Source organism: Amblyomma americanum, chromosome 1 (assembly GCF_052857255.1).
Source record: "Amblyomma americanum isolate KBUSLIRL-KWMA chromosome 1, ASM5285725v1, whole genome shotgun sequence".
Classification (NCBI taxonomy): domain Eukaryota; kingdom Metazoa; phylum Arthropoda; class Arachnida; order Ixodida; family Ixodidae; genus Amblyomma; species Amblyomma americanum.
In genome coordinates, this window is record NC_135497.1 from 56,542,983 (window position 1) to 56,559,572 (window position 16,590).

A 16,590-nucleotide genomic window follows, 5' to 3' on the forward strand; every position below is an offset into this window, starting at 1 on the left:
GCACCCAACTGCTTGCCATGGGGGCGGGGCTCGGATGTCCTTGGCTCCGGACCGCTAGGTCTCTCAAAAACGTTTTCAGGATTCAGAATATTGTCTTTAGAGCTCAACACCCTAGCCCTGCACTCGATTGTCTCTAAAAAAATGTACCGATAACTTTATCAGAAATCATTTTTTTTACAACTTCATCACGCTTACACCTTCGACATTTTTTTTATTAATGTTTCCTTGGATGAAATAAGACACTGTGTTTTGCTTTGTAGGGAAACAGATAGGGAACATCTAAATAAAATTCGTTGTTGAAGATTCCTCCCAAAATTTTCTGTAGTCAGCGTCAAATCTTTAAAGGCGATTTTCTCAGCTTCATGTTTTTTGCCAATGTCACTAGCCTTACGGAACTTTTCACTATGTTTTTGATGTGCAATTTTAATAAATTTTACACTGTTCAATTCAGAAAGAATTGAACTGTGGAGCTATGCTATTTTATATGTGGCTAAGTTAAACATATTAAATTTTGTGAACAATAATACCAGCTAATTATATTCCAGAATTGAGATGCATCGACATAATTGAACATTTTTATATGATGATGTACCTTAACAATATAGATAGCATAGCTCCACATGGTAAGTCTTTGGCTACTGCTACATTTTAATCGGAACCAAAAAATGTTGAGGGATAGTGTCTTAATGACCCTAAGAAATTACCTAATTAGGCTTATTTTTTCATAACTAGAGAACTAATTGAGATAAGCTGAAACTAAGTACATTTTTGAAAACAGGAGGAAGAAATACATTTCATTACAATATCTCTAATAATAAAGGTTTTCGTTTTAAGACCAGTGTCTCCACTTAACTCGGACTCAGGAATGGCAGGAAGTCCACGATGCGAAGCCGTAGAACGCGAGCTCACCGGAGCAGTGGCCGCGTCGCTCTCTTCAAGCCGAAGCGTCGCTGACCCGTCGGAGCCTCCGCTTCTCTGTTCTTCCCCCTGTGCCTCGCTCTCCCTCGCCCTTTTATAGCCTTTGCGTTAGTCCACGTAATCCTTTTCATCGTCCTCTTCTTCTCTTCTCCACCAATCATCTCTCTCCACCTCACTGAATACTTCTTCTTCATCTTCTTTATTCTTCGGTTAATCCACGTCATCCTTATCACCATCCTCGTCGTCTTCTTAAAACCTTTTTCGTTCTTACTTTTATTTCAGTCTCCCTGTTATATGTGGCAACTGTGCATTGAAGGCGCCCAGGTTCAGAACAAGGGAGGAGAGGCGGGGAGTCGCAAATAGCGTTAGGTTTTTGTTGCCATCCTCATTCTGCTCTGGAGTAGAGGGCCACTTATTTGATGTCTGGCGTTGGTTGTGGTATGTTGGTATGCTGGTAGGATAAAATGCAGCACACGTGTTCAGAGCTACCTGTAGCCTCCGTAAGAATGCCAAGCTATTGGATTAATTTAGGTTTCTTGATTAGTGTATACGAGTAGATGACACATTGTTTTGAAATATCAATACAGTAGAATCTCAATCGTACGAATCCCACGGGATCACGAAGAATATTTGTATCATCCGAAATTCTTATCATCTAAAACGCACAAAAATTTGTGTACGAAGGTTACACAAATCTGTTTTTGGCTCACGGGATTCACTTACGGCCTTGTGCCTCCGTCGACTCGTGACGATGGTGATGTAGGGCGGTGCGCCGCTGCCCACTGCTCGTGGTATGCGCCACGCGACTCGCGATCGCAACATGTACGGGGTGCGCGTCGCCGCTCGCTGCTCATGGTACATATTGTGCGACTGGCAACGTCGGCGCTTTACTTGCCGCGCGCCACCGCATGCTTGTGACTTTGGCGATGTAGGGCGACGCAACACCGTCCATTGCTCGCGGTGCATACCGCACGCCTCCGCAGACTCGTGGTGTTGGCGACGTACAGGCAGCAAGTATCTGGTACTTGAGGGTGCAGTCGTGGCCCGCGCGTTTGTATCATCCACAGTGGGGCAGGGAGTTCGTAACTTCCGAATTTCTGCCCATTGCTCACATTGCAGTCTGACCGGGGCATTTTACTAATTCGTATCATACCAAAATTCGTATCAACGGGTGATCGTATCATTGAGATTCTACTGTAAATGATTGCGGTTGTTGAGCATCAATTTTTCTTTTTTTTTTCCTCCCCACTTAGAAATCAAGGAGTTTCATTCATCTGTGCAGAAGGTTTTGTTCGATGAGCTTCTGGATCAGGATGTGCAGAAAGGTGAGTTTTATTGAGATCTGCATGCGATTGCATGTTTAACACATAAAAAAATGAGGTTTTCTCTATGAAATTCACACATCAGGTAAAATAGCTAATGGGATTTGAGGAAAGGAAAGGCACAGCAACTCTCTCACTTTTTGGTGGACATCTCAACCAACACTTAAGGAAAGGGAGGGGAAGAAGGAGGAGAGAAAGAGGCGCAGTAGTGGAGTACTCGGAATAGATTGCAACCACCCCGGGCTCTTTAATGTGGTATGATTCACAAGTAATGTTCTGCCATAAAATGTGGTTTCGGGCCAGAGCAAGCTGAGGGCACAACCAGTGTGCACTGCGTGCCTGCGATATCACTCTGAAGGAAGGAAGGCGCAGTGAATTTGAGAGCATAAGTGTTTATTACACAGTCAGCTGTATTACAAAACACAGCGCTATTCCCCAGACCTCAGTCATTGCCATATGTCATTGTAAAATGTGCTGTACAGTTAGACCTGAATGTAACGAACCTCCATATAACTAATTCCTCGATATTACGAAGTTTCTCAATTCCCTAGTGCTGCTGTCCTTGAAGCGCGTGTATTTGAGGCCTCCATGTAACGAAGTGCTGTTGCCGTTTACCTTGTTGTAATGACCTCGCTACGCAGACTTCCTTAACTTGCGCCGAGTTACGAAATTTGGCAGAGTAGTTGCATGACGATAAAGCACGAACTCACATGTCTATGATCGCAACATGCGACCCACTGCGTTGCGTTCGCAGAACAAAGATTGTACATGTTCCTGGTGGAGGTAAGGGCACTCACAGGCTGTAGAGCCAACCAAAGGATTAAGGGAACACTAAAGGGGAATACTAAGTCAGGCTAGACTGATAGGGTAGGCTCACCTCATAGCAAATATGTCATTGTCAAATGTGCTGTAGAGTTAGACCTGAATGTAACGAACCTCCATATAACCGATTCCTCGATATTACGAAGTTTCTCAATTCCCTAATGCCGCTCTCCTTGAAGCGCGTGTATTCGAGGCCTCCATGTAATGAAGTGCTATTGCCGTTTGCCTTGTAATGACCTCGCTATGCAGACTATCTTAACTTGCGCTGAGTTAAATTTGGCAGAGTAGTTGCATGACGATAAAGCACGAACTCGCATGTCTATGATCGCAACATGTGACCGCAGTTGACACAATTTACCATGCTGCAGTGTTATCGGCACATCTCTGCTGCTTTCACTTTTGGAGCGTCGTATTGCGTGGCACTACAACAGTTCATGCTGAAAAGCAGCAAAAAATAATAGGACATAACAAAAAAGAAACTGCTTGAGCAATGCACGTCCATCGCCGACGCGTGGTTGCTTGCTTGATTCTGAGGCTGATAGCTCTCGCGCGTCGGGAGCAGGGACGGCGGAGAGCACTGGCAACGCATGACAGAGAGTCCATTTCTTGGGGCAACAGTGCCGAACAGACCGAGAGAGGGAACATCAGAGAAGAAGCAAGTGCCTCTATGGCCAGTCTCCCAGCAGCAGCGGCGCAACCACGTGCGCTCTCCTCTGTAGTTGGAACAGCCAGCAGAGGAGCCCCTACAGCTAGTGGCGTCGACCGATTTTCCCCCTTGACCGATCCCCTTTGGCTGGCTAGCTTGACTTTGGAGGGGTGGCAGATTAACGGGGAATAACCACGGCTTAATCGGATTGACTGCTCCGTGATGGAACATGGTTGACGCCTTTCGCTGGAAGGCCTCCTTTTAGGGGCATCTGCTACTTCGTTCTTGAGTTGTAACCGACTATAGCTCGGCCGCGGTGCCCCCACCTCCCCACTTTCCCCACCCCACTCGTGACGGCGTTGCACCAGCCGCTGCAGAAGTGGTGGCGACTGTCATGCTATCAATGCAATCGTGAAACTTTTCTCCGTGTTCATAACTTTGAGTAAGGGGTTTTCTGTAAATATTTTTCAAAGTGGTTTCACCTTTATTTTCATTCTGCATTGTCCTTTCGAGTATTGCGAAAACTGCACATATCGAAAACCAGAACGCAATGAAAAATCCCGGACTTTTTTTAGTTTCGTTATATTCAGATTTAACTGTATATCAATATGCATGCGCGCACATGGGGCATGCGGAAGTGGGGGGGGGTGTCTAAATTTGTTAGGAATTTTATTGTTGCAGTGTGTGTTTGACTTCCAAGAACACTTTATAGAGTGTGGAATAGTGAAATTTGTGGCACAATGATATCTCTACCAGCAGTGAAATGGCTTCTGCGATGCGTGCATTTCATGTTAGCCTGATAATCGGTGCTTGAACTGCTTCACCCTTACTGCTAAGTCGTGCTTTCAACGCTATGTTTCTTGTGCTCTTGTGACCCAGAGCTTGAAGAGGATTCTGCTATTATCAACTGGAGTCTGGAGCTGACTGAGACCTTAGGTTCAAGGCTGTATGCCCTGTGGAATCGCAGTGCTGGCAACTGTCTTCTAGACTCTGCGCTGCAAGCAACTTGGGGCGTGTTTGACCGTGACAACTCGCTACGGCAAGTTCTTGGTGACAGCCTGAGCGAAGCTGCTTCTGTGTGAGTGATGCTTTTGCTTCTCATTGGTGGCTGTAGGTTCTGCACAAAGAAATTAGTGCTGAATACTAGGGGTGTGCGAGTATTCGAAATTTTGAATACGAATCGAATATCAAAGATATTCTATTCGTATCAAATTCGTATCAATATCAAAGATATTCGATTCATATTCGAGAAATTGATATTTGAGAATTTCCCAATATTCGAAAATTCCCGAATACTCGCCAGCAATCGTATACTGCGCAGACTTTCATAAATTCAACTGTGGCAAAACCACAATGTCTGGGCAAATTAGCCGATGATCGAGTTAAAAATTCCAGGAAAATGATACAGAGGTCCTATTCCCTTCCTTTTTCGTCATTTATCACGCGGTCCGATCGCATTCCGACGCCACTAGGCTTGACCTCATGCGGAATTCTGCAAGTGGGTTTTTCCACATATCACCCCTGCTGCGAACAAGATGGTCGGTGGCCCGCATCGAACAATCGCAACGTGAAATCGCGCTTTTATTAATTCTTCCGTAATATGTTACACGTTTAATGCCCAAATCCGAAGAATGCATCCTGTCGCCTTCATAACTCTTCGAGCGTGACCTCCGCCACCCCGTTTTGTAAACTATGCTATGTGGGAAAGCCTACTTGCGGAATTCCGCGGGAGCCCCCTGAAGGGGCGCGTCGAGTTGTCACAATAGGGGAAGCGATCCTGTACAATTCCCGCCTATTGCGTGGTGGATTGTAACCCGCGCACCTCTTTAGTGGGCACGACGGCATGTGTGACGATTGGAAGGCCCCTGTCGCTAGGTCAAGAAGAGCCTGGCCGCGTTGTTTCGGTTTCTGAGCTTCGCCGCTGCCCCACGGGAACTGCAACTGTCAGCCCGCGTAGTCACCGGTAGTCTAATCCCAGCTCCACGTGGCTTTTGGACGCCGACTGGCACATCGCAGGTGATTTATTTTTCCTTTTTAGAAGCCGTCTCACCATTCCGACGCCAGTGTGTGTTCTCCGGCCCCTTGCTTCCATTTGTGTTGTTCTCCAATGGGTGGCTTGTCACAGGCTTACAGGTGTTAGCGCGTTGGAGCTGCCTCATAAGGCCTTACTGCATCTTCGCATTTTCGGCAGGTTTTTTTTGGGAGGGGGGGGGGGGGGGGGCGCAGTGAAGTTTATAAACCTAGGCCTTCGGATAAAGTGGGAATTTCTTCTGGTCCCTTAACTCCGAATGAATGAGGTTTTACTAGTCATCATGCTGTCTTTTGTTGCCAGTCTTGTCATTTTATGGATTTTGTTTTGCATGACCTCATTATAGTTTGGATACTGTTATCTGGTGATCCATAACCAAATCACCCAACAACTGGTTTTGGTTTTGGATACTGTTATGCTGTCTCATCGATAGTATACATTTCTGTGCATGTTTTTTTGTACGGTACTGCGGCACTCTAGTTTTGTTTATTTTAGTTGCAAAGACCATACACTATTTTGAAGAAAATAAGGGCAACAACATTTGATTATTTATCATTTTCTGAAATTTTTTTTTTGTACTGAACAGATATTTGATATTCGATTCGATATTCGCACGCCCCTACTCAGTACGTTTAAGAATTACACTGATATTTTAGAAGAGTGGAGGAAGGCACAGAAATTTTTCAAGCATTGCTCGTTCCTTTTGCCATTGTGTAAGTGTTGTAAGGAGGCTTGAGTTATGCCTTTAAAATTGGTTGCAGTAGCCTGGATACACTGTAGGGGTGTTATTTCACATCTAGTGCATAAATTTTACATAAAGAGGTACAGATGCTAAATTTTTCAGTTTCATTTCTTTGGTTTCATTGAGTTGCTTTTGACCAAGTAAGCATTGGATGGAATCCCGTCTTATGGATGTGACAATGATTTCATTCAGTCATGATTATTTTGCCACTAGCTTTGATGATGATAGTGAATTTTTGTGGCGCAAGGGCATCTGCGGCCAAAGAGCGCCATGGCACAAGGTATTTTCTCGTTTGCTCAAGGTGGGGTCCAAGACCCATTTTCCAAGCATTTCACCCTGATTAAGCCGAGCACCAGGCCAGGGAAAGCTTGTACCCATTGTATCACCGGTGGGTACCCAGCGGCACTGGGGATTGAACCCCGCACCTCCCGCATGCGAGGCGGTTGCTCAAACGACTAGGCCACCGCTGTGGTCGCCACTAGTTTTGGTTCTGGGCATGAAATACAGTCGACCACCGATTTTTCGGACTCTCTAGGGACCATGTTAACGACCGGAAAATTCAGGCAGTCTGGAAAAATCAAATTTCACCAAAAAAATCACGAACTTATTACCAATATGCCGGAGGTAGGGGTCAGTTGTATTGCACGCACCCTAAAGCTCCTCATGACTAAATTTCGCCGTGCGACATGTGCACAGACTGCGGGTGGCGACCGCTTTCACGAGCTCGGTCTAGCTGTGCTGCCCTCGGCATGTCGCCGATGAACGCTCCGGTTGGGACAAAGTCTAAACGGGAAAGAGAACATGCTGCTGCGGCAACTGCGTGGCACCCGCAGTACAATGCGCCTGGAACGAGAACGCTTAGCAACTTAGGCTTAGCAACTAGAGCCAAAATCTGCATCGTATCCGGCAATATGTATTCTGGGGTAGCTTGTGTAAAATGAGAGGCGTCTTGCCTATCATCAAAACACCAGTTGTTTTACGATAGAAAAGTCAGAGTTGCGGTGCCATTCATACGATTTCCCTGTTCATATGCTCAAAATCGCGGACATTAAAAATGTCCCATAGAGTCACATTATATTTTTTCCAGTTAATACGTTTCCAGAAAACACAATTTCCCGGCTACTACGTTTAAAATTTCGGAAAATTGGGGTCATATAATACGTTTATTGACCAACCGCACTTGTACAAACATACAGTAAAACCTCGTTAATTCGAAGTCATCGGGACCGCGAGAAATCTTCGAATAAAGTGGGTTTTTGAATTAACTGAACACACCAAGAAACACGGCTCAGGCCAAAAAATTCATTGCAGGACCGCGCTTACCTTTATGCGGCATATTTTGAATCAGAGATGCTGGTTTTCCGCATCCGGTAGTTTGCGGCTCCGAAGGTCATGTTCTCGAGTTGGTCAACTTGGTCTCGAGTTGCTCAACAAAACTGTGGATAACGTTCAGCGATCCGATAACTTCACCGAGAGCAGGTGCTCGGGTAGTCTTGTCGGTGTCGTCGTCACTATCGTCGCTGTCATCTCGCATGTTCGCAACAGCAGTCCTTCTTTGTCAAGCGTACATGGGTAGTCTGCATCGGCACCAACAGTTCTTTCACTGGAAAATCAGTGTGTTCAAAACACCGCCTGATCAATGTGGGCTCCACTTGTTTCCAAGCGTACACCATGAGGCATATGGCTCCGAGGAGGTCAATGGAGTACTCCTTGCCATTATCATAGCAAAGGAGCATGCGCTTGAGCAGGTGGTGCTGATAAATCTTCCTTGTGTGGTGAATGACGCCTTGGTCCATCGGCTTCGAGATCGAAGTGGTGTTCGGAGGTAAAAATACCATCCTGATGGCTTGGAGATGTGGGATCCATAAGTTCGGATCCATAAGTAAGGGAACGTCACTGATCAGTGTTCCCTTCTGCGCCGTTGACGTGACGATTAAGCATCGCTGGGTCAGCTGGGCGTTCACATGGTTGTTGTAACCATGCAAACGGTGCTGCCAACCTTGGCGTGAACGAGTTACGGAGAACAGGCAACCATGGAGTGCAAACTTCTGCCACGTGCTAAGATAGGCTGTTTTGACTGGTCGCTCTCGGTGTCGTCATTGGGAGAGTGAAATGGGAATGGGAAGCTGCGCGAAAATCGATTTGAGGGCAGCATTTTGTTTGCTTGTATTTTGAAATTTCTTCATTGAATAACTCCCGTTCCTATGCATCGATTCTCATAATTCTTTTTGAGTCAGCATCTGTGTGACATAAAGAATCCATATGAAGCATAACCGGCATCCATTCAAGCGGTGTTTCGCAGCCCCTTTAAGGGGGAAGACTGCTTCTGGAGGAAAATATTTATTTCTCCACCAAACATAATGAAATTGCATATCCTTCACCAGCTCCTCGTGCTGATTTCGAAAATGCAATTACTTTATTGGTAGGTTAATTAGTTCTTAAAATATAATTAATTAACCCCCATTGTTCACCAGAACATTGAGAGAAAAGTAAGGCATAAAAGCTCAAAAACGGCACATTATTAGACTCCAGAAAGGAAATGGAATGCAATGTTGGAGACAGTTTTCTAATTTTATCATCAATAGTGATTTCACAGTACAATGAAATTCATGCAATAAACTGTGGCTAACATGCAATCAGGAACTAGATCATTAAAAAATTCTCTGAGGCTTAATTGAAAAATCTGCTTCCAACATTGCATGCTCAGATCGCATAGGTATACACTAAAAAATTTATGGTTCTGTCAGCTATAGATGCTGAGATATGCCACTTAGAAATTCGTGCTTTTGTGCACATGCAGCTTTCTTTTGTTTGTCTTTCTCTTGCATGCGCTTGGTTGCCTGGGGGCTGGAGGTCAATTTCAGCTCTTTCAGAATGCATGCAGAAGTTCTTTCATTTCCTGCATTAGACTTCATTACAGCCTCAGTGAGGCATGGCGCTCCTTTTGGGCAAGTGCCCATATCATTGAGTGTAAGGATTCATTATTATTCTGAGTTTGGCCTCGTTGGACGCGCTCAAGAAGCCCCTTGTTAGAAAGTCTTTCATATACAGGCAGCAAAGCATTGCAGACATGAGGGGGCAGGTTGTGTCGGTGATGTGGCATGGTGTCACCTCGGGCCTCTGCAGCATTCTGTCTGCACCAAGACTCGGGGCCTGTTGGACATAAGCTGTGGTTGGCGGTGACGTCATTAGAAGTGACATGATGATAGGTGGCCATCACAGCCCTATGTGTGGCCTCCACATCACCAATGTGTGATTTCAGAGCCCATGCATAGTATGAACTCAATTTAGAAATTAAATCTGCCGTAAGCTTTCCTTCCCCACCAAGGGATTCTCCACTAGAACCTCTCTGTTTTGAGACCACATTGCGCAGAGCGGTTCCCATGCGCTTCTGCACATGATTTATGCAGTTTTCTTTGGTGATTGGAATGTACCCACATACTTCTTGCAAAGCAAGGAAAGTGCGGCTGTCTCCATCGGACAGTATGGTTGTGTACCGGAGGTTGTGCAGTTCTAGAGACCGCTTGAATAAGATGAGTGCAGCCTCTGCCTCCATTTCGCCACCCTTCTTGTTGGTGTTCTTCTGGAATATGTGGCTTGCTTTCCACGCTGAGTACGTCGGGTCATCATCTTTCGGGCCCCGTTTGCACGCGGCGCAAAAATTACTGAGCATGACGTAATCGAGCACAAGTCCAGTAAAGAGCTCGATAACTGTCCCGATTCCAATGTGCGAGGAATGCCCGCGTGTCATCCGCGAGCCGTCAAATGAGACTGCGATGTTACCTGGGTGTCCGAGATTTAGCTCCGAGTACACCTCCCGAACGTATCGTGCGCAGTCACCTGTCATCCTCAGGGCTGCACGATCCACCGCGGGCGTCAACTTTTCTTTGACGTACTTTTTCCACGTTTTCGTGTGCAAACCCCTATGAGATATATTCATTGCCGAGAATAGATCATTTAGTGCAGCACGCTGATTTCCGGTTGCTTGCATGGCACGCGCGGCAAGAATGTTCACAATGAACGTATTCTTTTTTTGACCGCCGATCACACGCGGCGAACTCCATTCGGAAGAAACGTCGCCGCAATTTACGCACGAAAGAGTCAATTTCACAGCAAGGCCGTACTCGTTGTCACATTTGCCGATGTTCACATTACCGCAGCACACTTTGCACTCCACACACGCTAGTAGCGCATTCACAGACTCCAAACTAACAGTCGCGAAGGGTGCGTCAGTCGCGTCGCCGAGCGGTTCGGCAGTGGTAGTCGCGGCGTCTGCGGTTGCACCGAAGAAAGCAGCTTTGCGCTCCGTTGCAGGAGTCGATGCCATCTGCTGCAGTTTCCCATGCGCTTTCCTCATAATTGTTGCTATCTCGGAAGGTTGCAGCATCGGGGTGTCTCGCCGAAAGCGACCGCTGTCCAATGTTCCAACATCCGCGGTCGCCGTTAGGCCTAGGCCTAACATGGTCTCCACATCGCACTGCGATTCAGATGTGATGCTTGCGGTTTCCGCAGAGCGCTTCTTCTTGAAGTTGTCAGTCAGCGTCTTCTTCCTCTTTTTTTCGAACTTGTGCACCGTGCGGAACTTAGGTGCTGACATTGCTGCAAAGCGCACGAAGAATGATACACAAAGTGGCTCCCGCTTGAGCTCACGGCCGGCCTTGGACGCGCCAAGCAGACGACGGGAAGCTTGTCAGCCAATCGGATGACACGTCTGTCACGTGCGGCAACTAGCAAATAGCAGTGCACGTTGCGACTTTTTTTTTTTGGCGCCTCTTTTTCCCACAATCAATAAGCGTAAAAGCACAGCAATGGCGCGAAATTGAACACGAAAAGCTGCTCTTTCGAATGAGACCAAGATGGCGGCGATCACTGCCGGAGAACGACGGCTGCGTGTCGTAGAAAGACCGTGGTTTTCGTGTCAAAATCTGTCCCAAGTTTGTGCGGATCTGCGTTTTTTAATCGTATTACAGTCGAAATATAGACTCTGGAGTTCTGGAATTTCTCAGACTAGTAGAAAAACAGCTGCAGGTTTCAAAAGTTTTATTCCTGAAAAATCGATTTTTTTTTGGTGATTTTTTTCGCCCCCAGAAGCCGTCTCCCCCCTTAAAGGCACACTGAGGAGAACCCTATCAAATTTTTTTTGTTAGCAAAATCTGATAGTTCGGCATTTCATGGCTTTGTTGCCGCTTGTCCGGGAGCGAAAGATGCATTTATTTTTGGATTCGAAGTTGAAAAAGTTTTTCCCGCCGCTCCGATTCAAACTCGAGAACTCTTATGACGTCACGGAGGACACTTATGACGTCATAGGACCGAGTGACATGAAACGTGACGTACACGGAGACTCCGTGATGTCTGGTAGCTAACGGTTCGGTCTAGCAGCAGCCGAAATGAAAGCTACCGCTTCCACCGTGCTACCGCCGCTGCATATTGAAGGCATCTATCGGGGGGTCGCTACCGTCGCTTCGTTTACGTTTGCAGCGGCGTCTTGCCAGCGTTACGATGGATCCTGTTCCCGAACCCGACGACGTAGTTCTCGCAAAAACTTCGGCCTGCATTTCAGCGACCTCAGCCCCACAGAGCGTGCGATGCTTTTGAGGGAGCAAGGTTAGGTTAGGCGCCGGCGGGTCGTTTCTCCCTTCCTCAGTGAGCAGCCGTTGCAAACTAAATATCATAACCCCAGTGCGGGGAGTCGCGAGGGGCTAGGACAAGGTCGGCGCTTTGCGCCCATCGGAGGCTGGCCGGGGCTTTGGGGCCAACGGATTGTGATTCCTTGAACGGCGCGGTTGCACGGCGCAGTAGGCGGCGTCGAGGTCTCCCACGGTTGCAAGGGCCAAGTTATTTATCTATGTTTTACGACAAAAAACGGATGGGTGCTCAAGGGCGGTCGCGTTTAAAGTCGCGGCTTGAAACTAAAGCCGGCGCGCGACGCTTCAACGGCTTCCACTAGATCCAACGGGTCCACTGGATCGGGCTCTCTTGCCCACTTTCATGTACCTTCAGATGTGTAATGTGAATGGACTGAATTAGCCGAGAGCTCCCAAAGAACAGCTCCGCCCAACTGCCGAAGCTATTGAATTACGTCACAACGCGCACCTTGCTGCGGAGCCGGATCAGTCTGGCCGGGCCGGCGGCGGCTGGCGCACTCGGTGCGAAATAGAGACATGCCCCAAGTCTCCCCGCCAGTGCGGTCAGAGTGCGCCGAAGCCGCCGAACGCGTCGGCGGTCAAGCGCAGTTGGAGTATAGAGGGTCTCGCTTTGGCTGACGTGACGTCACCGTGCAGCGCGCGCGCGCGTGTTACGCCGGAGTGTAAACGCGCCTTAACAGAGCCTGCGCTTAACCGCTAACCAACGTATTCAGTGGCGGCATCTATGAGAGCCACTGAAACCCCCCGCCCACTGACTGAATAAAAAAAAATTCTGTGCCGAGGTTCGGAATCGAACCAGGGCCTCCGGCGTTTGAGGCGGAGACGCTACCACACCGCCACGACGGCTCAAGTAGCAATTATCAGTAAAGGCGCATCTAGTGAATGCACCCTTCCGATGCAGAAATCTCCGCGCTTTCGCTACGTATATCCTGGCCTAACAGTGCTAGGCCATCAGCAATTTTTCTAAACTGCCTTGTACCTTTTCTCCCGTCCCTAATAAACGATTTCTGTTAAGTAGTTTGAAGTTGACTGGCACAGCCGGGAATGTTTCGCCGGGCGAGCGTGCAAAGACACAAGTGCTGCCTTTTACGATTACCGACCATCGTGCCATCATAGTTTTTCATCGACCGTGGCGATCATCTGACAAGCCTTAACAGGCTCCTTCAAAGGTTAACTAGCACTTGAAGCGGCACTTGGAGTTCCTCTGCGGTTCAGCGCTTGTAAATCGAAGCGCGTCAAAAACAAAACCACGGGGCGCGCAAAGCTCATAGACGCGAAGCGCCTTAACAAATCGAAACTCTCCTGGCCGCGTGTGGCGCCGCCAAGCATCGGTTTTCTTTGCTTCCAACATTCAAGTTGCCTTTTGTCTGCCTTCTTTGTGTGATAAAAGTGCACTATCGGTTTTAAAACAAAACTTACTTCAATATTGAACCGCGCAATCTTCCTGTGTCAGCCTCAGAGATTCGCACCCGATGTAGGAAGGAAAATTCCTCCAAGGTGGCGTCTCTTGTCCTACGACGTCACCACGCTTGTACTTGCGAGTTTGGCCTGTGGCAGCGATACCTGTATTTTGGTTCTTACTATTTTCTACCTTACAAGAGCTTTGTTTTCAGTAAGAGCGGCGTTTTTGTGATCAGGAGCTGGTATTTTATCGATACAAGCCAACTTCAATTTCTCCTCAGTGTCCCTTTAACAGCTCTGCATCCAGGAGCTGCCATGGCCTCCCAAAGGAGAAGATCTGGATATAATTGAAAATATATGGGGGTTAATGAAAAAGCGACTACCTAAAAGTCAGCTGCACGAGTAATTGCCAGATATCCTTTGGGCGGCGGTTCAAGAGGAATGGAGCAGGCTCCAGGCTCTTCCTGACCTTGCAAGCAGCCTGTTTGACTCCTTCCCTGAGCGCCTTCAAAGCGTTGTGAGGGTTGGTGGGGCCTATGCACGCCATTAGTGCAACGACGTGTTTGATCTCGCATCACGACAGTGAGCTGGCTATCCTCCTTACTTCTTTTCCTGAATTGATGGGATAGTGCTCCTGTTAATATTGTTACTACACTTTCCCTACAAATAATAATTGGTTTTTGGGGAAAGGAAATGGCGCAGTATCTGTCTCATATCGTTGGACACCTGAACTGTGCCATAAGGGAAGGGATAAAGGAGGGAGTGAAAGAAGAAAGGAAGAAGAGGTGCCGTAGTGGAGGGCTCCGGGATAATTTCGACCACCTGGGGATCTTTAACGTGCACTGACATCGCACAGCACACGGGTGCCTTAGCGTTTTGCCTCCATAAAAACGCATCCGCCGCGGTCGGGTTCGAACCCGGGAACTCTGGATCAGTAGTCGAGCGCCCTAACCACTGAGCCACCGCGGCGGGTCCCAACAAAGTGACTTTTGTGAATTAGTTACACCGGGAAATTAAACTCTTATCTGTTTTTCGAGCTTGTGGAGTACTGGCTACAAGCAGCGCTATTGTTCCCGCGAGTTCCTTTTGACAAACCATCACGGACATTAATAAACAGTAATAAAAAAAGCCATGTTTGCTCATGATAACCGAGCCAAAATAAATGCCGCATGCACAGCCACATAGGGTCGGCACTTCGATGCTTGGGCGATGGCATGCTTGATAAAGCTTACTTCGTGCCGTCCCCCCCTAGGCTGTAAATATGAAAACGGCCTGATAGGTAGGTCTGCAAATCGCAGCGCCGCATGGTGGGATACACAAATTCTGGTCGCCAGTGATTTGTGCTATTTTTTACTCGCGACTGTACCTTCTTTTGGTTGGTACTGCAGCGCACGCATGCAAACAAAGCCCCAATTCCATGCCAAGTGTCGGCGATCCCGTGCGTATGACGAAGGCAGTCTGCGCATGCTCGCGGCAACGGAAACGGAAGTGTGGCGCCCAGGTCTGTACCTGCAAGATGTCTGCAGCCACGCTAGCCGCAGTGCGCACGCGCCATAATCAGCATGGCAGCGTGCATCAGTAGAGAGGTTTAGCTTTGCGAAATCCGCTTCTGCGTGTATTCAGTGGTGCCCTGTGGAATCACGTTAGGGAATCACTGATTGCGCTGTGGTGTAACTCTAGGGGCCACGGATCGCTCTATGCTAAATCTCTGAAATTGCAGAATGCGCGGCTTCCTTAACTTCCGCGGAACGAGTCTGGGGTGACTGCAGGTGCCGCAGCCATGCTGAGGCACGTGAAATTCGCAAGTCAAGCGCGACAGTGCGAGTGCAACAGGAAGCTAGCGCAAGGAGATGCCCTTTTCTGAAGCCTGATGCGGGGTGGCGCTGCACGCTGGGCACGCGGTATGTACCCTTAGCAGGTGTGCCAGGAGTTGTCGCTTAAAAGTAAATTAATTGCGATTGCACAACGACGCAATTGCAATTAAGACCAGCTGCCGGGGATCTCATACATAGGTCTCACACCCCACAAATACATCGGCTCCGCATGTAGGTCTACTCCCTCAATTTCCGATGGCCATATTTGCAGAATGTCAACACAGCTGCAATCAGTGTGGCAAAGCTTCAGCGCATTCTCTTTTTTTTTTTATGTAATGGCCTAGTATTTTTGAAAAAATACATGATTTTGAAAGCTGCCGCGGTGGCTCTGTGGTTATGGCACTCGACTGCTGGCCCGAAAGACGCGGGTTCGATCCCGGCCGCGGCGGTCGAATTTCGATGGAGGCGAAATTCTTGAGGCCCGTGTGCTGTGCCATGTCAGTGAACGTTAAAGAACCCCAGGTGGTCGAAATTTCTGCGAGCCCTCCACTACGGCCCTCCACTCATAGCCTGAGACGCTTTGGGACGTTAAACCCCCATAATCCAAACCAAACCATGATTTTGAAAATGCCTATTGTGCCATCCAACCTTTTTGTGCCAGAAGTATTAGAAATATTCGCTTTGAACCAAAAAACCACTATTCGCACATGGACTAGTGTCACATGTTTAGGGCTCCACTGAAGGTAGAAAAATTTTACGGAAAAATGGGGGTCTCTGATAAGGGCTGCAACCTGGCAAAACCACTAAAAAAATAAGACCCTTACACAGGTATATACGGTAATTTACCCGACAGTGCTCAGCAGTATGATCATTATGGCTTTCTTTTAAAGGCTTTTGTAAAACTAGTCTACTGATAAGCCGGACACTCTAGAGACAGTTGGGCTTGTTCAGGGGTTTTATATTTTTCAGCTTCGGTGACCCAACAGCATTTGAAAGGTGCTGAGAAACCCCTCACGTCTTGGCTTCCACCCCTTCTTGCCTGACATGCATCTACAAAGTCGCATGCAGACACATTGCACCTCAAAAAATGCCCAAATTCAATTAGTAATGACTCGCTGTATAGTGAAACAGTGTGCAATAAACAATGAGTATGATTAGACCCAATATAAATTGGGTAAAGAAAAAGTGGGGGTTGCGGCATGCATGGATTTAGGTGCTCAGGGAACCCCCAAAAGTATCCAAGGAACCCTC

General features: G+C 47.6%; 1 protein-coding gene across 2 annotated transcripts in view; it reads left to right on the forward strand.

Annotated features, from left to right (window-relative positions):
• The window catches only part of trbd (ubiquitin thioesterase trabid), a 73,740-nt gene that overhangs the window by 37,334 nt on the left and 19,816 nt on the right, over positions 1–16,590 (forward strand). For both annotated transcript variants that reach the window (XM_077645655.1, XM_077645656.1), the window contains exons 7-8: positions 2,172–2,243; positions 4,588–4,786. In XM_077645655.1, the coding sequence (XP_077501781.1) occupies positions 2,172–2,243; positions 4,588–4,786 (271 nt within the window). The remainder of the gene's footprint in view (positions 1–2,171; positions 2,244–4,587; positions 4,787–16,590) is intronic.